This window comes from Aedes albopictus, chromosome 2, assembly GCF_035046485.1.
Source record: "Aedes albopictus strain Foshan chromosome 2, AalbF5, whole genome shotgun sequence".
Classification (NCBI taxonomy): Eukaryota; Metazoa; Arthropoda; class Insecta; order Diptera; family Culicidae; genus Aedes; species Aedes albopictus.
In genome coordinates this window covers 161,582,942-161,604,982 of record NC_085137.1, presented here as the reverse complement: position 1 = coordinate 161,604,982, position 22,041 = coordinate 161,582,942, and the positions used below count along the sequence as shown (strand labels likewise).

At 38.1% G+C, this 22,041-nt stretch overlaps 1 protein-coding gene across 2 annotated transcripts in view; it reads right to left on the bottom strand.

Moving 5' to 3' along the window:
• Nucleotides 1-22,041, bottom strand: part of LOC109405902 (ankyrin repeat domain-containing protein 13C) — a 56,442-nt gene that overhangs the window by 21,771 nt on the left and 12,630 nt on the right. For both annotated transcript variants that reach the window (XM_029858762.2, XM_029858763.2), the window contains exons 2-4: nt 20,688-20,729; nt 8,968-9,072; nt 19-815 (exon numbers count right to left, since the gene is read on the bottom strand). In XM_029858762.2, the coding sequence (XP_029714622.1) occupies nt 19-815; nt 8,968-9,072; nt 20,688-20,729 (944 nt within the window). The remainder of the gene's footprint in view (nt 1-18; nt 816-8,967; nt 9,073-20,687; nt 20,730-22,041) is intronic.

Genomic DNA, 22,041 nt, shown 5'->3' with positions numbered 1-22,041 from the left:
GCTTTTATAACTACTTACCATAGCAACGGTAGCTCTAAAATTCTTACTCGATTCCTTATAAACTAAGTCACGTCCCAAGTTGGGATACTGTCCCGGTTCGGCCGAAATGTACTCCTCCCACGTAATGCTATTGATAGGCGGTGGTTGCAGCGAAGCCCTTCGAATGATTTCACCATTCTGGTCAATTCCTGCCGACTGGCCACCCTTGGTCAGCGATTCCATCAGGGCCTTGTTCTTCTGTAGGTCGTCCCGCGAGAGATGCTCCCTTCGTTTCCGTTGCTCCAGCGTCAGCCCGTTGATGGTGTAGAGATCACTGTCGTACTGTCCGGCCACGGTTTCCTTCTTGTCCTCGCGAAAGATCCAGCCCGATTGTGCCTTCGTAAAGCTAATACTTTTGGTCGACATCTGTGCCGCGAGAATGTCGCTTGACATCAGGATGTCCACTTCGTCTTCGATTTCCAGCTCGGTTTCCTCGTGGCGTACGTGCTGGTAGCAGCGGCATTCGTTGTCCAGCGCCGTCAGTGAGTCTTTGGGATGATTTTCGCCCCTGAAGATGAACGAGATGTCGCCTCGTTCCCAGCGCATGTCCGAGAAGTCCACCAGGGTGGTGTCCAGCCGGATCGAGCAACCGGACTTGTGGATTTTACACACGTCCGACGGGAGGATGCGCGAGATCAGCGGAACCCACGAGTGGAAGTCCCACTTGAGTTCCATGTAGAAGTCTCCCATCTGCTTCAGGGCTTTTACCAGGTTGGGCCTTCGTTGATCCATCTGTTCGCGGGCTTGTTGTTTGAGTTTTTTGAGTAAGGAACATACTGGAAAAAGAAAAATATTTGTTATGTTAGATTTTATATTGAATGGGGCTTAATTTTTGTTCATTTCAATATTAAAACCAACGATCGAAAGACAAGCAAAACAAATAGATTTTCAATTTTGATTTCAATTGTATTCCAAATTGTGGTCTAAAACAATCATATTCTACACAGTAATACGAGGAGTGGGCGATACAGATGGAACACGCCTAATGCATAACTTACTTTGAATGCTTGTCTGAGCCATGATTTAACAGATGTGTTGTCTAAGCGTTTACGGCACTTTAAAGCTTCAAACAATTCAGTGAAATTTGGGACTCCAGCAGAAGCTCCGCTGAAAGTATCTTCATGAAATCCAAAATTGTTAGCCTAACTATCACTCCAGGAAATCCTCTAGTTTAGATTTTCAATGATATTGCTTTAACCTTCCCAGCACCACGCTAATGCAGAACACGAAAAGCGAGATTATTTCAACGTGTTGTACAAAATACAACAGCGTGATCGTTCGAGGGTTAAAGTAACCTTATTTGACGGTATTTTGCAATCTATAAGTTTTTAATTAACAGGTTGTTAAGGAAAGTTGCGTGTTTTGTTAGACTGATTAACTTTGCAGAAGAACATACATATTTGTCTAAGTATTAAAATTTCAGAATTAATTCAAAATCGTTTTTTTTCGATTATTCTCGAAATTAGAGATTTGCGAAGTCAATCTGTGCACTATAAGTTGAGATTCAGAGCTCCTAACGCTCTAAATTTCCAAAATCCAAGAGCCCCAAATTTTGTATGAAAATCGACCAATGCGTACTTCATTCTGTCCAGTACACCATAGCTTTTTAAACACTTTTTGAACTTTAGTTTTTTTTTTAGATGTTTTAGAAACTGTGATAGTTGTTCGTATTTATCAAGTTGCTAAATCACTTCAGTGGTTATAAGATCATCTTTTTAATTATTGTATTTTGTATCAAAATACTTTGTTAATTAATTGTCTTTAGTTTTGACGCAATCCCATTGAAACATCTAAAGTTAATAGGAGCTATGCCAAATGAATGTCATACAGTGGATCGGAGATGAACCAGCCCCTGGCTGAAAATTTCGATAATAAAGATAATAATAATAATAATAATAATAATAATAATAATAATAATAATAATAATAATAATAATAATAATAATAATAATAATAATAATAATAATAATAATAATAATAATAATAATAATAATAATAATAATAATAATAATAATAATAATAATAATAATAATAATAATAATAATAGTATTTCTTCAAAATTGGTTTTTCAGTTTGTAAAACCTCGAATGTAATGAAACCTCTCTAAACCGCCTAGTTATCCACATCAATCCCCTTAGACCTTCTATAACCCACTGAAACGTTTTAAAGTGCCATGGAACATACATATGTGCAAGCCTTCTGGAATCCCACATAAGCTTAATTTGAACAAAACTCTCATGAAGTGCCATGAAGTTCCCCGAGACGCCTTGATACTCTCCTGAAATTCATTGAAACTCCGGGAAAATACACCCATATCATATTGAGCCCCCTGGAGCGCAAAACTCCTTGAAACTTACTGAAACGCCTTGAAACCTTTTTTAACCCTCTTAACAACTTTTCTTGAACTGTGTCGAAGTCCTCTGGCTAGGAAATCCTCTAACACAAATTGAAACGCTTTGATATACCTTCAAAAGTCCACTGAAGCTCCAAGACCTTTGTCTCAAACTTTCGAGAACGCCATAAAAGTTCCCAAACCCCACCTTGAAACCCCTGCATCGCTTTGAAACGATAGGACACCCTGGACTTTGAAGCCCACTGAGACCCACGGTGGGCCTTTCGCGAAGGATAGATTATCACTCCACGTAGTCAAAATGTGTCACAAAATATAGTCGCACGTCAGTTATTGATTCGATTCTACTGGGTTTGTTTTACCTCCTACGCTGTTGCTCTTGTCGGCGTCTATTTCGCGACAAATTCTGATTCTGTCTGTATCGTAATTAGGGCATCATACGATGAAGTTAGGTGAGTCTAACAAAATTGGGTATTCATACAAAAAGCGTCACAAGGGAGAGGGAGGGAGTCTGAAATGAACAATTTTAGCGTTACGTTATTTGTGTACCATCCCTGAATACCACACGGTGTGTTTATAGAGCAACTTTAAAACAAAACAATAAGTAAGTCTGAAATTTTGCCCAATGATACTTTGGGCCATTCCCTTCAATTTTCTGGGTCGGTGGAAAACATCCATCGGGGGGTCTAGAACAATTTTTTTTTTGGTTTTTCATGCAAAAACTGTTAAAAGCGCATATTGGAAATTATTGCATCTCCTACAAATAGTCACAACTTTTTTGCCTTTGAAGATAGGACCATAAAATTTTCAGGCGTTTCGAAGTAGTATGCGTAGCTGACTGTGTGAAAATTTCATTGAAATATGTTGATTGGTTTTCAAATAATAGCAAAACTATCAAACGCATTCCAAAATACTAAGCTTAGTAGCAAAAGTCCATCAAAATATCTATATATTTTTTGTATAATAATACATGAAAAATATTTAATTCTAAGCACCTTGAGTCATTATGATGGCGGTACTGTGAAAACTTGTTGTTCAAATGATGAACAGATACATAGTCAAATACATGAGAGGAAAACACACACACTGCCATTATGTAGCTTTTCACTAAAATATTAATTATTTATTTCAAGAACGTGGTTTTGCGTATACATGTTCACAAGTACAAGTATGCTTCTATTACGAATCCTATAATAAACACAATTATCATGATTGCTGAGCATGTCGGCCTTCCCTAAAAAATATTTTAATGTTATTTGGTAAGCCAAGAAAAGCACTCGAGGATTGGGAAACATCTCTGTTTCGAGGAAAAAGTACAGATACTAAATTACAAAATTAAATAGTATTTCACCTTCGTCAAAGAATAAAAACTAGTTAACTCTGTTAAAGACCTCATAATAGCATTGAAGTTGTGGGTATGAGCCTATATTGAACCACTGTCTTGAAGGCCACAATAACGAGAACTGCATTCAAAACAGAATTCAGTTGGGCAATATTCGATCAAGGGCAACTTTAAGGTACTAAACATAGTTTCTGGATTATTCCACGATATTTGACATAGCTGTTGGCCTTAACTTAAGTTTTTCTTTAATTTAATAGCAATATGATGCTTATTGCTTATGCCACCATTTATTAACAAATAACTGATAATAGGTACTGAAAGAATAGTTGAAAGAACGGAGTACTTTTTGAAAATGTTTCTACATTAAGCATGAAAATTAGGCTGTTCAGCATAAAGCCAAGGAAAAACAATTTGATAACAATGATTTAAATAGTCTTATCGATTTGCTTACAAAATTAAAAGTTAAAAATAAATAAATAAACCTTATCGATTTGCATATGATGTCTCAAAAAATATTTTCTGTGTAATTTGAAACCTCCAAGTATGAGGAAGAGTGATTGATCATTGTTAGGGCTTCGTTTACTAGGAGAATATTTTCAACATAAAACTATATCTTTCGAAAAAATAACAAACAGTTTTTTTTGTAATCTAAATTATTGTGACACGCTCCCCTAAAGCCTTTCGTTTGCAATTTGATACTTAGATAAGACCTTAATCATTTAAAAAAAAAAATGGAAAAAATAAACATGTATACGCAAAACCACGTTCTTGAAATAAATAATCAATACATTAGTGAAACGCTACATAATGGCGGTGTGTGTGTTTTCCTTTCATCTATTTGACTATGTATCTGTTTATCATTTGAAAAACAAGTTTCCACAGTACCGCCATCATAATGGCTTAAGGTGCTTAGAATTAAATATTTTTCATGTATTATTACATAAAAAATATAGATATTTTGATGGACTTTTGCCACTAAGCTTAGTATTTTAGAATTCGCTTGATAGTTTTGCTATTATTTGAAAACCATTCAACATATTTCAATGAAATTTTCACACAGTCATTTACGCATACTACTTCGAAACGCCTGAAAATTTTATGGTTCTATCTTCAAAGACAAAATAGTTGTGACTATTTGTAGGAGATGCAATAATTCACAATATGCGCTTTTAATAGTTTTTGCATGAAAAACCTTAAAAAAAAAATTGTTGTTCTAGACCCCCCGATGGATGTTTTCCACCGACCCAGCAAATTGAAGGGAATGGTCCAAAGTATCATTGGGCAAAATTTCAGACTTACTTATTTTTTATAATAAAGTTGTTCTACACAACACACCGTGACAATAAATATGAACGGATACATATTTCCGTGAAGGCTGGAAACTGAGAATCCCAGTAAGTTTCCCTAAAATTTCAGATACTCTTTATCGCCTTGGATCGCTATGGAGTCTTCTTGAAACTCCTCTAAAAAAGACACGGACGCCGTTTTCAGCCAAAGGCTGTACAGACTGAATGAAACTTAACACTAGACAACATACACGATACATATTACACGATACATATGGTACGCTTGGTGACGCTAACCGCACGACCACGAGGCTCCACAAAAGCCCTTCTAGCTCCTGAAGCAGTCTGGAGTTTCAGAGGGAGTCCCTTTGAAAGGCTAAACATATAATGGGCTCTGAAAAGCTTCTCCGAAACCTTCGAGAAATTCGAGAATAGTGCCTATTACGTCTGGGTTGTGTCAATGTGGGGAAGGGGAGAGAACTTTTGATTCAATCGAATGTTGCCAACAGACCGTGGAGTTCACGGTCTCATTAAACCGTGGAGTTCACGGTTCTCATTAGCTGTAACTCACGCTGGATGAAGTTTCCCTGTAGAAATCCCGGAAGGAATACCTGGAAGTCACAAAAGAATCCCGGAAGAAATCCCGTATAGAATCCCTGATGGGATCCTTAAAGAAATCACAGATGGAAGCTTGGCAGGACTTCCTTAAAGAATAATTTAAATAAGGGGAAGGAATTATAGGAGAGATTCTTCGAGGACTGTAAAGAAACAGGGAAAAATCTTTGAAGGGACCCCAGCAGGAAGCACAAATACCTAAAAGAATCCCGTAAGATTCCGTGAGGAGGTCTTTGAAAGAATACAAGGAGCAATCCCTGAAGCAATCCTAGCCAAAACCCTAAAGGAATCTTTAACGTTATTCTGGAAGGGATCTATGAAGGAATACCCGGACGGACTGCTGACTAGAACACGTGACAGAATCCTTTCAGGATGTTCTATCCCGGGTATCCCGGGATATAAGGCATTTTTGAAGCATTATTATGAAAGGAATCTCAGGTGGAAGCCCGGTAGGAGTTCTTGAAAAATCACACTAGAAATCCCGCGAGGAATCTCTGCAAAAATCCCGAGAAGAATCTTTCAAAGAATACCAGCAGGAATCCCGGCACGTATACCTGGAAGAAGTTTACTGGGATTCTCTGAATATATCCCGTCAGAAATATTTGAAAGAATACCGGGAAGAATCTGTGAAGTTTCTAGCAGGAATCCCTGAAGGAATGCTGGCTACAATGTCTGGTCTGGAAGAATCCTTTCAGGATTTTCTGAAGCAATTCTGGCAGAAATTCCTAAAGTTATTCCTGAAGAAATCACGAAGAGAATATCTGAGGAATACCTTAGTGGAACCTTGGAAGGAATCCCTACTGGAAGCACAGCAGGAATCCCTGAAAGAATCATAGAAGATATCTCTGAAAATACTCGGGAAGAATTTTCGAAAGAATTCCATCAGAATTTCGCCAAGAAAGCTTAAAAATCTGAAGAAATTTCGGCATTAAAATTCTTTAATATTTCTTTTCAAGGGCCCATATAGCCGAGGCGGTAAACGCACAGGTATTCAGCATGACCATGCTGAGGGTGACGGGTTCGATTCCCGGTCGGTCCAGGATCTTTTCGTGAAAGAAATTTCCTTGACTTCCTTGGGCATAGAGTATCTTCGTGCCTGCCACACGATATACGCATGCAAAATGGTCATTGGCAGAGAAAGCTCTCAGTCAATAACTGCGGAAGTGCTCATAGAACACTAAGCTGAGAAGCAGGCATTGTCCCAATGAGGACGTTACGCCAAGAAGAGAGAATATTTCTTTTCGGGAGGATTCCCTTAAGAAATTACAGCAGTAATCCCGGAAGGAATCTTTGAAGGAATGCCGAATAGAATAACTGAGAGAATCCATTCAGGATTTTCTTAAGTAATCCCTGCACTGCCGTAATTCTGCAAAGTGACGTAAGCGCCATTCAAAATGTCGATTTTTTTTGGTATATTATATATAATATCTTGTGTAAAAATGACACTATGGTATGCCTGCTGTATTAAAATGCAAGATCTAATCGTAGTCTATCATCTATGGAAAGAAACTTAGAGGATGAGCAAGAGATTTTTGCATAATAACCAAAAAATGGGTCAAAACTATCAATGTCGCTTACGTCACTTTGCAGAATTACGGCAGTGCAGAAGTCTCTGAAGAGATCTCAGCCGTTATCCCTACAGGAATTCCGGTAGGAACATCTGAATGAATCCCGAGAGGAATCCTGGGAAGATTCTCGAGAGGAACGCCTGAATAAATTCCGGTAAAAATCCTTAAATCCTTAATCCTGCCCTCTATCCTATGCTCCATTTTCACCTCAACCTTACCATCTGCCTTACTCTCTACCTGAACCCTACACTATTTTCTATCCTTCCGTCTACCCTAATCATTCACCCTACCCTCTTCTCTAATCCTCTACCCTTACCCTATACCTCACCCTCTACCCCTTTAAATCAACAAGCCCGATAGATAGATACCCATTAGGGTGGCCCACATTTATATGAAAAACAAAAATTTCCAAAAATGCTAAGTCTTACCTCCTGAATCAGTTGTTTTGGACTCTCAGAAGCTACGTTCAAGATTTGAGCAAAATCGATTAAGCCTAAGGGGGCGCTCAAAACGCTTGTAGTTTGTATGGGAAAACTTGACCAAATGTATGCAGAAATTTTAAGTTTTCGAATTTTGCTGCTAGGTAAGCGTTCAATTAATAAACCCTTTGGTATTATTGTAGGTGACTAAATACCAAACGACTTTGTCAAAGACCGCAAAATGATCCGACGTCTGTGAAAAAAGTTATACCCTAGGCAAAGTGAGGCGAAGTGTTGAGATTTCATTATTGATATTATTCCTTTACATGTACTGGAAAAACAACAATAATGTCTTGCCTCACTTTAACTAGGGTATAACTTTTTACACAGACGTCGGATCATTTTGCGGTCTTCGACAAAGTTATTTACCAACAATAATACCAAAGGGTTTATTTATTGAACGCTTACAATGCCATCTAGCGGCAAAATTCGAAAACTTAAAATTTCTGCATACATTTGGCCAAGTTTTCCCATACAAACTTCAAGCGTTTTGAGCGCCCCCTTTTTTTTTTTCCTTGTTGGGTACATTTCCACTGCGACCAATTGTTGATCTATTGTGGCGGAGCGCCCCCTTAGGCTTAATCGATTTGGCTCAAATTTTGAACGTAGCTTCTGGGAGTCCAAACAACTGATTCGGGAGGTAAGACTTAGCATTTTTCGAAATTTTTGTTTTTCGTATAAGTGTGGGCCACCTTAATACCCATACTGCATTTTATCATAGCTCATAGCTCATTCCGTGGCCGCCATCATGGATTTAAAAATGGCTTCAAATATCAATTATTGACTTCTAGCTACTTTGGATTTCAAAATGGCGTCGGTTATTTATTTTTGAGTCTTACTCATCAAACCAAATGGATAGATAACCATATTGCATGGTATCCGAAGCAGCACGTTAAATAACATGCATTCTATCTAGAGTTTTGGCCACCAGATTGGAACCCAAGCCGCTTGGGCTTGCAAATCAAATATCATGAAAAACATTTTCAGATAAAAGCGTAACACATGAGCGGAATTTCATTTGAATTGATAAAAGTCGCGTATACGCGACTTGTTCGTAGAGCTAGAAATGCTCATTTATCTGATTCAAAGATATCAATTTAGTATACATTAGGAAATAACATGACTTCAAGTATTTACTTAAAAACTTTCTCGAATTTCTCTTTGCACCACTTCAAATATATATTATTTTGGAAAAAAAACGTTTTCAAATACCAAAAAATGCGTTTTGACTTCATCTATATATTGTGTTCACTTCAAATTATAGGTTTGATTATTTATCCAATACTCACTGATTTGCCGATCTCCGTAGGAAATGGCCTCGGCTAGTGGGGACCATCCTTGTTGATTTTTCACTTTAACCGGTGCACCATGTGCCAGCAGGAGATAGGTACATTCTGAAATTAGATAATAAAGGAACAAAAAAAAAAAACTCGGAGTCGATTTTATTGTTTTTGCTATTTATCAACCGTGTCCAGTTTATTCAAGTTCAATTGCTGAATTGCGTGACTCTTCTCAATACTCGTTATGTGATCATCATCGGTAAATCACTTCAACAGTATTATCCATCCATACCCAATCGATAATCAATTAAGCGGAATCCACTGGTTCCATATCCTTTGAAATGGTTGCAAATAAATCTCCTCCCACTCCCGATCTCTTCTTCCATGCGTCTTTACTGCTGTGTCGAATAATTTTGCTATCCAGTCAAGTCATAAAACCAACCTGTCGTCGGGTTATATTTAGCAAGGCTTACACCCGCTTCCTGAAGGACGGAAGAAAGTTTGTGTTGTCTTTTACTGAGTTATGTATGTATACGGCACACGGCATAAGCTCACGGAAATTGGCAATAAAAATTCAACCACAACGTGGTCGGTCACCCCCGTTGCCCTTCCTGTTTCCTAACGGGGGGAAAAACTTTTCACGGTGGCGCGCTTTTTCCCTTCAACTTATCTTGATTTTCTACTTTTTCAAGATGAAAAATAAACGGGTGTTTTTCGGAAAGTGCATTACTCTGTGTGTGCCGCCTTGACCCAGTTGTCATTTGTCATCGTCGTCGCACACAGTACCACCGCCATTCGCAACTTTCTTATCAGTTAGTGAATCGGTTTTTAAATGGGAAATTTCGTAATCGCACGATGGCGAAGGTGTTATCTTTTAACGGCAAGTTAGTGCCGCAGCAGATGGTCGATGCTTTTAGTTGCAAACAATTATTTTGGCTCGCCCAGTACTTTTTGGATTAGTCACAGCTAATGGAGTCGAATAACATTTTTTTGCCATCTGATGCTGGTGTGCTAAACATAGGGGGATTAGGGGCATAATGGACTCCCTAAGCAAATGAGTACGTTAGGCCTGTATAACAGAGTAAAACTTAACATATTATCAGTTGTCTTAAAACTTTAACTTGTTTCCTATGTCTTTCAATCGTTTACAGGAGGTAGAATGTCTTTATTGTGAAGAAATTATGGATTGTAAACCGTGTGTTTTTCAGGGCTGGCAGGAAAGGTACGGGGCGAAATGGACACCCATCGGGGCATAATGGACACCCCTGCATATTTTATGCTAATTCTTTGGTTTCATCGACCAGTTAAGTAATTTGCCTACGGAGATCAATACCACAGGTATAATACTCCTTCTTAGACGAGTTTACATAACATCAAAGTTAATTAAATAAACTTTAGGCTAAAATAATCGGATTCATTTTTTCAAACTCTCTAAACGCCTAACAGTATGCAATGCGCGTATATCCATTCGTAATTGCCAGTGTTCATTTCGCCCTGAATCGACTACAACATTAAAAATGCTATTTTAAGTAAATTCTGATCAAAAATAAAATACCTGTATTGCTAAGTCTTCGTATACATGTAGGTAAGGTAACAATTCACTTGTTTTTACGATGGACACACTCAAACACTCGTTATACCTTATTTGATACTGCTTCGAAATTATAAGAATTTCACCATATGAAAAACATATTTCAATTTCAACGATATTTCGGTTATGTTGGAGCAAAATACATGGTAGTTTTGAAAAATAGAACCATGACTTGTTCCTTTACGCTTATGCATTAAAAGTTTCACATAAAACTCAATAGTTTCGGCAAAAACAGGGGTGTCCATTTCGCCCCGGGTGTCAATTATGCCCCTAATCCCCCTACTAAACATTTTCCAAATTTCCAAATTGTGAAGGGTTCCAGGTCATTTGGCCGAACGCCGTTTGGCCGAATGCCATTTGACCGAAAAATGAATGATGAAATTTAGAGATCGTGGCACTGTTCTCCGCATCAGTATACAGTGACTGGCACAAAAAAAGATCCACCATATACTAGTTACAGTTTCAAATGAAAACTACATGCAAAAATGATACAATATACCTTTCAATAAATGCACCACATCCATTTTACATTGTTTTAGTAATCTGTGTTGAAAAATATTTAGATTTTGAGAAATAAACTGATTTTAAAAATTGGGTATGTGGCGAGATGGATCAACTATGGTCTTAGCCTGTCTGAATGACAAATCCAAAGAAAAAAAAAAAATTGGGTATAACAGAAGAAAAGATCCACTTAGCAATTAATTCTGAAACATCATCAAAATTCATAAAACTCTTGTCAAAATAAATTTCATATGCCTAAAACATCACAATACCATACACCAAGAGGCAAAACGTGTGAAAATTTGGCGAAATTTTGAAGTTTCCGAATTAATTGCTTAGTGGATCTTTTTTCTGTCATATCCAATTTATAAACAATTTTCCCAATCTTATCCGAAATCCCTTTGTTCCTCAAAAACCAAATATATTTCAACACAAATTTCTAAAACAATATAAATTGGATGTGGTGCATTCATTGAAAGGTACATCTTATCATTTATGCATGCAGTTTTCATTAGAAACTGTAACAGTTAATTTTCGATACACTCTTTATTTAATTTAATGCATTATTCTCTTCAAAAGAAACTTAAAAAAAATGTTTTAATTAAAAAAATAATCAAAAAATAAAATCAAAATATTTTTATTATATTATTCGCTCGGTGGCACCTTGTGTAAAATATTTACACACGTATATCTGGATACTCTAATGGCGCACGCTTTGTCCAAAGGGAAGTATTATGAAAAGCATTGGCGTTATTTTTTTTAAGAAATCCATAAAATCATTAGGTTTTTTTTCTGGAGAGGCCCAGGGGGGCCTGCCTTTAAATTACTTTTAAGGGGCTGTCCATAAACCACGTGGTCATTTTTTTGGGACTTTTCAAACCAACCCCACCCCCCCCCCCCCCCCCCGATTTGTGAATATGCTAATCGACATTGCAGTTTTGAGCAATCAAATTGATCGTTTTAGATTTTTAGATCCTATTGTAAACTATTTATATGAGTATGAACAATTCCTCCAGTGCAGTGATTACATCATGGATTCCTCCAGAGATTCCTTCAAGATTTCACCTAGGAATTTCATCAGACATTTCTTCGGCGATTTGTCCTGGGATATCTTAAGAGATTTCTGGGGATTGTTCCAGTGTTTTTTTTTTCTAGGTTTTCTTCATGAATTTCTCCAGAGATCTGTTAAGGTATTTCTGCAGATATTCCTTCAAAGATTTCCTTAGGGATTTCTCCTTATATTTCTCCAGATTGCCCCAATAATTCCATCTGAAATTATTTGAAGTATTTCTGCAGGAATGTCTTCTAGAAATTCTATCAAAAAATTTAACAAGAGATTAATTGTTGATGGATTACGACTGTTCTTGGAGTATTCTTTGGAGGTGTTTTTTTTATCTCACAATCGGACTGAAAAGCCAGGAAATTCTCCAAAGAATACAAGAGATTAATCAAAAAATAAATCCAGAAATTGCTTTAAAAAGTTGTACAAAATATCCAAACGTTCTTCTCAGGAGTGTATCGTAAAGTACACCCAAACCTTATTTTACGTCCACTATTGGCTTAGCGAAAAAAAATTCTACAGACAAAATAATGATCAAAATACACATTTTTATATTTTTGTACACTTCTCCCAATCACGAAGATGTTTTAAAAAATATAAAGCTGTTGAGTTTGCTCAATGTCTTATCGGTAGAATTTTTTGTCGCTTAGCCAAGCATGGACGTAAAAAAAGGTCGAGGTGTAGTTGAAAATGTTTACAATAACCTCAAAAATAGTTTAATACAACTTTTAAGTAATTTTATTTTTGGAGGTACTGTATAAATCCTTGAAAAAAGAAATGGCTTTTATGATTTTCCTTACATGTTCTTTTAACTGGGGCTTTAACCTAGATTACTGAATGCATGTTTTTAAATTTTTGCACACCTTCTAAAAAAATGAAATTGCGAAAAAAGTTCGATAATGCTCGAAAATTGTTAACTTTTGTGTGCAAATATAATAAGCTCCAGAATCCTCATGAAAAAGGCAAATTATTTTTTTTCAAGAAAAATCTCCACTGCATTTAAGCGCAATTCTTAAAAATGAAAAAATGCCATTTTTGAGGAACCTCTTTTCTCTATGCTCCTCCAAATCATGTTTACGTAAATAAAAAATACATAAAATGAAAAATTCGCATTTTTTAAATAGGGTATGTTTTTTGATTTATGGACGAGTAAGTTAGAGCAAAAATTAGAATGTTATTACCTTTTAAGATATTGAAAGCAGATCTTCTAAGTTTAACCAAAAAATAGACGTTTTTTGGACTGGACCATTTTGTAGATATATGAGATTTTTCTATCGAAAATATGAATTTTGAAAGTCGGTGTTAAATGATATGTTATGTGTACATAACTGTTAACAAGCATCAATATTTTCCAGATTTTTTATCGTACAAATTTTATGTGCTACAGATTTTTGAAATGTTCGAAAATTGCATTTTGTGCAGATTTTTATTTTGTGAGGTGTATTCATTTAACCATATTTTCAATAATACTAAACATTTTCCAAATTTTTCCTAGCTGTTCTAAACTTCACTATATTGTGAAGATTTCATAGAAGAACCGAAATGAAAAGACGAAACCAGCTTCGAGATAGAGCATCCTGAACATTTTCAACTACTTTCCGATACACTCCTTACGTACCGTTATCCGGGGTCAAATTGATCACTTTAAAACAAGTTTTGCGGATAACATTAGTAGAAATTTAAATATTGCCAAAAGAATTTCTGTAAAATCAGTACCCGGTGGATCTCCATGAAACTACGTAATGTGAATTTTATTCAGCAAATTTAAACTTGCAGTCAATCAAAAAATTGAAAATTTCACTTTGGGGCAAAATTGATACAATTGAACATCCGGTTAGAAAGAAAAATTTTCTTTTCCGCGTAATTTGGGTTACGTATAAAAGGCTGAATAACGAAAGGCTGAAATAACAAAAGGCTGAAACACGAAAGGCTGAAATTACAAAAGGCTGAAAGCATCAAAAGGCTGAAATAACATAAGGCTGAAATAGTTTTCAAACGCATTCGCTAGTAGGTCGATTACCAACAGCTGTGACACTCGCATTGGTTTTGCTTGAGCCTGATGATTGACCGTCCCTTAGTTCACGGTTGGCCAAACTAAGCCTTTTTGGGGGAACTTGCTTCAATTACCATGTTCTGAATCAGAAAGTTTTACGACTGGTCATAATGCTATGGGTTATTGAACGCCTTCGATACTAATCGTGATCTCAGTTCGGGTGTTACTCCAAGAAAAGGAAGAAGTGATATAACTTATAAATGCATTTTCGTATTTTCAGGCTTTCTTATTTTCAGCCTTTTGTAATTTCAGCCTTATGTTACACTTTCTTGATTTCAGCCTTTTGCATTCTGCCTTTTGTGCATTCAGCCTTTTGAAATTCAGCCTTATGTTACCATCCCCTCAATTTAGCTCTTTTAAACCCGAATATCGCGTTAAAACTTTTACAACTAATAAATTTACCTGTTAAAATGCAAAATTAAACTTTGAAATTGCCTCCAAACGCCTAAAGATAGGTAATTTCCTTTGAAATAAGTGATATCTATCACAATAGATAAATGAGTATTTCATAAAAAATAACATTTTTAAACTGATTTATGTTCAGAATAGCTACATATCTTCACAATCAAGGCTGTATAAAAATATTATAACAGAAAATTTACGGGAAGTCTTTGTGACAATCGATTGTTTGGTGTCAATGATTTCAGCTAAGTGAGAAATACATTAAAAATTCCTAAAAATAAAAGGCAGAACTAACTTTCTTCTAAAAGTTTAAAAGTTCATAGTTATCACTAGACATGTATGAACTGGGTGAATTGAAATGTTTAAGATCATTACAACTTTTAGACGTTCCTAGCATGGAATTACAATGCACTACCCGAATGATCAATTTCACCCCTTTGATCAAATAGACCCCGGTTTACGGTACTTTTTTTTTAGGAATTCCTCAGTGATTTTTTTTTGTATTCCTCCTGGGATTTCATCAGAAACTTTTCCTGGTATTTCGTGAGGAATTGCTTCTTGGATTTCTTCAGGAATTTATCCTGGGATTCCTCCAGGATTTTTTTTTTCATTCAACGACTGCTTCAGGAATACCTTTAATATTTTCAACAGGAATTATACCAGGAATTCTTTTCGAAACTCCTATGAAGGAATTCCTTCAGAAATTACTCCGGATTTGATCCGCCAGGGATTCCTTCAGAAATTACGGCTATTTCTTTAGGGATTTTTCCAAGAAATCCTCCAGAGATTCCTTGAGAAATTCTCCCAGGAACTCCTCCCAAAATTGATCCAGGATTTCATTCAGGTATTTCTTCAGGGACTGCTTCAGGAATTCCACCAAGAATTCCTTCAGAAATTACCTCAGGTATTTCTTCATGCATTCTTCCAGGAATTTCTTCAGGCATTTCTCCAGGAAATCCTTCAATTCCTTCAGAAATAATTTCGGTAATTTCTTCAGAAATTCCACTAGAAATTTTCCTGGGATTCCCCCGAGAATTCTTCAAGAATTTCTTTCAGGGTTTCGTCCAGGATTCTATCCAGGAATTTTCCCTCCAGGGATTCCTCCCGAAATGCCTTCAGTTATTCCTCTAGTGATACCTCCAGGGCCGGATCTAAGGGGGGCCAGGGCCCCGGGCCCTCACATTTTAGGGCCCCCCACAAAGCCCTTTTTCGGTTGCTAACATTAACTTTATTTTTCATATTGCTCAAAAACTGTTCGAAAATATAGCAAAAAAATTGCTCATCTCTCCGAGGGCCTCCTCCATCCACTCGGGCCCTGGGCCCCCACAATCCTTAATCCGTGCCCCAAAGAATTTCTCTAAATAGATTCCTCTAGGAGTTTTCCAGGGATTCCTCCTCTAAGGGCTTCCTCCGGAAATTCCTTCAGAAATTTTTCTGGGAGAAATTCCTTGAGAAATTTCTGGAAGAATTCCTGAGGGAAATCCAGGAGGAATTCTTGCTAGAGGAATTTCTGGAATAGTTCCTGGAATAATTACTGGTAGATTTCCTGGAAGAATTCCTGAAGGAATTCCTGGTAGAATTCCTTGAAGAATACCTGGAGGAATTCCCGGAAGAATACCTGGAGGAATTCCTGGAGGAATACCTGGAGGAACTCCAGTAGGAGTTCTTGGAGAAATTCCAGCAATAGTTCTTGGTGGAATTCCTGGAGAAGTTGTTGGAGTAATTCCTGGAGAATTGCTTGGAGGAATTCCAGGAGAAGCTCTTGAAGGAATCCCTCCGGAATTGGTGGATAAATACCTCCAGGAATGCCGTCCGAAATTACTACGATAATTTGTCCAGGAATTTTCCAGGAAAACCTCCAGGGATTCCTTCAGAAATTCCCCCAGGAATTCCTCTTCAAATTCATCCTGGAATTATTCCAGGTATTCCTCCCGGCATTCCTCCAGGAGTCCTTTCTGATGTTTTATAGGAGTTTCTCCTGGTATTTCTCTTGGATTTCATCCAGGCATTTCTCCAGAGACTCCTTAAGGAACTCCACCAAGAACTCCTTCAGGAATAACCCCAGGTACTTCTTCAGGAATTCTTCCAGGAATTTCTCCGGGAAATCCTCCAGAGATTCCTTCAGAAATAATTTCAAGAATTCCACTAGGAATTTTCCAGGTTTTCCGCCTCTAGAGATTCCTCTAAGGATTCTTCCAGAGGTTCCTCCAGGAATTCCTCCTGGAATTTCTCCTGGGATTTCTCCAGAAAATCCTCTGAGAGTTCCTCATGGATTGTTTCTAGGAATTTCTTCTGAAATTCTCCAGGGATTCTTTCTAGAATTCCTATAGGAATTCTTTCAGGGATAGTTCAACGGAGTTTCCCCAAGAATGCCTCTAGGGATTCCTCCTGAGGATACCATAGAAATTGCTTCAGGGAGTCCTCCAGGAATTCCTCCAGGGATTTTTCCAAGATTTTCTCTGGAATTTTCTCTAAGGATTTCTACAGGAATTCCTCAAAAGATTTCTCCTGGGATTCCTCCCAGAATTCCTCCAGGAATTCATCCAAGACTTCCTTCAGGATTTCTTCCAGGGTTTGCTCCAAGAAGTCATCCAGGAATTTTTTCACGGATTTCTCTAGGAAAACATCTAGGGATTGCCCCGGGAATTCTTCCGGAGGTCTCTCTCAGAATTCCTCAGGGATTGCTCCTGGCATTCGTTCTTGAATTTTACAAGAAGTGCCTCAAGGAAATCCTTCAGTTATTCCTTCAGAAATTCCTCTAGGGATAACTCTAAAAATTCATCTATCAATTTCTCCAGGAGATCCCTCAGGTATATTTTCGGAAATTTCACCATCAATCTCTCCTTGGATTCCGGCAGTAATTTTTCTTGATATTCCTCCAGGATTTTCTCCAGAGGTTTCTCTAGGAATTGCTTCAGGGATCTCTGAAGGAATTTCTCCAGGGATTTCTCCAAGAATTCCTCTAGGAATTCCTGAAGAAATTCCTCCATAGATTCTCAAGAATTTATCAAGAGATTTCTTCAGACATTTTTCCAAGAATTCCTCCCATAATTGCTCTAAGTATTTCTCCAGGGATTTCTCCAGATATGCTTTCAGAATTTCCTCCAGGGATTCTTACAGGGTTTACTCCAAGAATACCTGCAGGAATTCCTCAAGGGAATTCTCCTGGATTTCCTCCAGAGTTTGTTCCGGGAGTTCTTTCAGGGATTGATCCAGGAATTCCTGTAGTGATTTCTTCAGAAGTTCCTCTCGGGATCTTTTCAAAAATTCATTCAGGGGTTCGGTCAAAAATTTCAGACACTCATCCATCAACTTTTCCAGGGATTCACCCAAGATTTTTTCCAGAATTATCTGAAGATTTTTTGAATTACTGGAAGGACCCCTCCAGTGATTTTTTTTTGAATTCTTGAAAAAGGAAATTTTAGAAACAGGAGCCAGGAGATTCTTCAAAAAGTCATTGCTTCACAATTGTTTCCGAGAAATCTCAAGGGAATATTTCCACAGATTTATTCAGGAATCCATCCATGAATTCCTTCCAGTATACCCCAGCTACAGGAGCTACATGCAAAGAAGTTCCTTTAGAAATTCTTCCTGCGATTCTTTCAGGAAATCACCCAAGGTTTCCTCCAGGAATTTCTCTAGAAAATGCACCACGAATTCCTTTAGAAATTCCTCCAAATATTTCTTTTTGAATACATTTTTGCTATTCGTCCAAGAATTCCTTTAGGTGATTTCCTGCATGCTTCCAAGAATTCCATCATTTGAGAGCTCTCCAGAAATACCTTCAAAAAATTGTTCAAGAACTTTTCTAGGGATTCCCTTTAGAAATTCTTACAGAGCCACATTGAGGGTTTCCTCCAGTGGTAGTTTCAAGACTTTTACGAGAATACCTTTGAAAATTTTTCCAATGATCCTTCCGGGAATATGTCAATTTATATTTCTATAAGATGATGTTCCGAGATGAGAATATGCAGTATAGGAGTATATAAAGCTGTCTTTTGGGAAATTTCGACAAGGATGTACTCGGAACGATACAACTGCAGGTTTATTCTTTGAGGAATAGAGATCCAGCATATTCCAAGATTGCTTATAAGCATGTAAAAAAAGGATGAATAATTACTAAAAGAACTTCAGTTAGTCATGGAAAACATTCCTAGACATTTTCAAAAAATCTTCGGAATTCCCCCGAGGATTCCTCCAGGAAGGAAGATTTCCTAAAATTATTTCCAACGGAATTGCTGGAGAAATTCCCGGAGAAATTCCTAGATAAATTTCCTAACGGAATTCCTGCAGGTAGTCCTAGAGGAATTCTTGGAGAAACTCCCAGAGGACTTCATGAGAAAATCCCACAAGATATTCTGAAGAAATTTCTGGAGGAATTTCAGAAGAATCCCCGGAGAAATTCCTGAAAGAATTCCTGGAGGTTTTTCCGAGAGATTTCCTGGAAGATTTCCTTGAAAAATCCCCGAATACATTTCCGGAGGAATTCTTTGAGAAATTCTCGGAGAAATTCCTGGAGAAATTCTTGACGGATTTTTTCTGCAGGAATTCCCGGAGCAACCCCCTGAGACATTCCCGAAGAAATTCCTGGAGAAATCCACGGAGGAATTATTGGAAAAATTCCAGGATAAATTTTCGAAGGAATTCCTGGAAGCAATCCCAGAGGGTTTTCTGAGAACAAAAAAATTACGCAAATTTTCCTGAACAAATTCCCGGAGGAATTCCCGGCGTTTCTAATTTTCAGATTCCTAAACTAAGGTAGAAAAACTAGTTGGATTACTTTTGAGTTTTTAGTGAAGTTCTTGAAGGTACATTGTTTGCTGCTATGAAATTCTGGGGGTAAACCGTAATGTTATTGATCAGAAGTCTTGCTAGGCTCCTTCCATCATTCTTCGCAAATGCCGGTGTGGGGATCCTTACAGAATTTCTTTTAAATTGATGATGACTGTTCTCACCCTGAATTTCGTGCATTTTTTGCAGTTTATGGACCCTGCTTGTTTTTATTTTAAAAGAGACACGGACAACGTCTTCAGCTTTCGGCTGTACAGACTGTTTTAAACTTAACATTAGACAACGGACAACGGAGCATGCACCAGTGGAAACGGGGAAGAAACTATTCTCACGAAAAGTTTCAACGCCCGAAGCGGGAATCGAACCCTCACCCCATAGCATGTTGCGATTATAAGCTTGGTGACCCTAACCGCGCGGCTACGAGGCTCCATAGATTAGATTTATTTTTCATTGGATCATATCCCAAAGTGCACCGCAGTGCACGATTCGAAAACCCCTTTCCTAGACAACTGACGTCACTAACCGCACGGCAACGAAACCCACAAATTTACTTGAATTTAGTCTAAAACTTCCTGAAACAAATAGCTCAATAATACAAGTAATTGGTAATATAACATTCAGCAAATAAAAAAAGATAAAAAATGCCAATACACCTGTTTGACCAACAGACGTTCAGCCAAATAACCAAAAACCTATAAAAATTAAAAAGAAACAAATGTTGACACATAAAAAACTAAACATAAAACATAAAAAAAATATGTCAAAATTTGTTTTTCTTTTTAATTTTAATGATTAATTTTCAGAAAAAAATGTTAATTTCGATAAATTTCATTCCGGTTAACCATTCAGAAATAGCATCAATTGTTGTAACGCGAGCAGCCGAGTGTTGTACTTTGTACACCCGTGCATCCATTTACAATATCTTAGAATCCTGATTGTTTAGAAAAAAAGTGGCATGTTCCAGAATTCGGAAAACATGTATTACAAAATAATCAAAATAATTTCTCCCCTGAAAAAATATGACTAAAAAGTTTTTTTCCCAGACTTCCAGACGCACTACAGTAAATAAAGTTGTCGTTACCTTCTTCCACGAAAAGATAAAGATTTCAATTTTTATCAGTGAACCGTTTTTACGTCAAACGTGTTTCGCTGCACGTTGTACTTATTGTTTCTACCTCCCCCGCAGCAGATACTCTCAGTGCATTTCTTTGTGTCAAACAATGTTTTTTCTCTTACCATCCTCGTTAGTCATCACGCGATTCAGGACAGCGTCTCGAACCTGACGGTGACAGAACGGAACACCAATTTTATTGCTTCAAACAAGAAATTACCTTTTCGGCCCAGCATAACCGCCAGATGCAGTGGTGTGTTGCCTAAAAAGATACATATAGGAATACAATTTAGTCATCGATGTGTGTAATAGATATGTAGGTGGTGTGGTTATATCTAGTGCGGGAAATCATAATACACGGCTCGGAAGTTGTACTCGCGCGCCATTTGGTCTAGGATGGGGTTCGAATGGCGCGAGGTCGGGGAAGAGTCGTTCGTCGATATATTTTAATGGTTTGTTTATCAATAAAAAGAGACGTTCATGTTGTGTTCCGCCTGAGGAAAAGAGGTGCAGTCGTGCTGCGGTGGATTGTTGTTTGGGAGGGGGTAAAAACAGAGTCACTAGAGTAGTACGCGCCGAACAGTGATGTCATTTACTGGCCAAAATAAAGATCCTTGCCTTTTTCACCTCTTCGGAAATTCGCATCTGTCAAGGCTCATCTGCATAGCCGTTCTGATCATGTCAGAGCTAGCCTCAACGGCCGTCTAAATGGCTACCGTCTGGACCCGGAGCCTTGTTAAACTTAAGCGACTTCGCTATTACGATGAGTTCGAAATTCGTCACCGGGGCGACCTCGCTCTGGCAGGTTTAGCCATCATAGGGGACGGGGGCCAATGATCTTGTGTCGTGGTATGTAAACAACGTTTCCACGATCCTCTGCAGCATCTCGGGAGAATGTTCTGGATTTGCTGACGCACCCATCGCTTTGGCCATGACTGCTTTGTAGGCATCATGCCAAGGGCGGTCGTGTTGGCTGCCTGGCGGAGTTTTTTGAAGCACACCCGCTTACGCGCCTCTTTGTTCAGTGCCAGTTTAGTCGCCCTGTAGGCCTCACCTCGCTTCATTCTACTCTCATCGGTGTGAGTTCTTAGGCAGGATGCGAGGAGTTCTGCGATTTCTGTACACTAGTACACCGGTTTGCGTTCATTTCTGGGTAGGGATCGCCTTGACATTGCGGCGTCGCATGCACGGTTTAGGGTTCCGACTTGATCATCGCTGAATAGATCGTCGATGTTACCCTCCATAAGCAATCGCTCCACAAATGCCGGCTTATCGAAGCGCGAGGTCAGCCATCCCCGATGACGGTCAATCACCTTCGGCTGTGGCAGTCTTCTTCCGTGTTCCACGCTGTATCGAATCACAAGATGGTCACTATGCGTGTTTCCATCGCCGACCCTCCAGTCCGATCTAGGGGTTAGACCCGGGCTTCAGAAGGTCACATCAATGATCTTCACCGTTCATACAGTAGTTTCTTTGGCGCCTACGTTCGCGACATCCACGTTCAGTCTAGCCATAGCTTCGAGTAGAGCCCAGCCTCTCGCGTTAGTCAAGCGGCTACCCCACTCAACCTCACA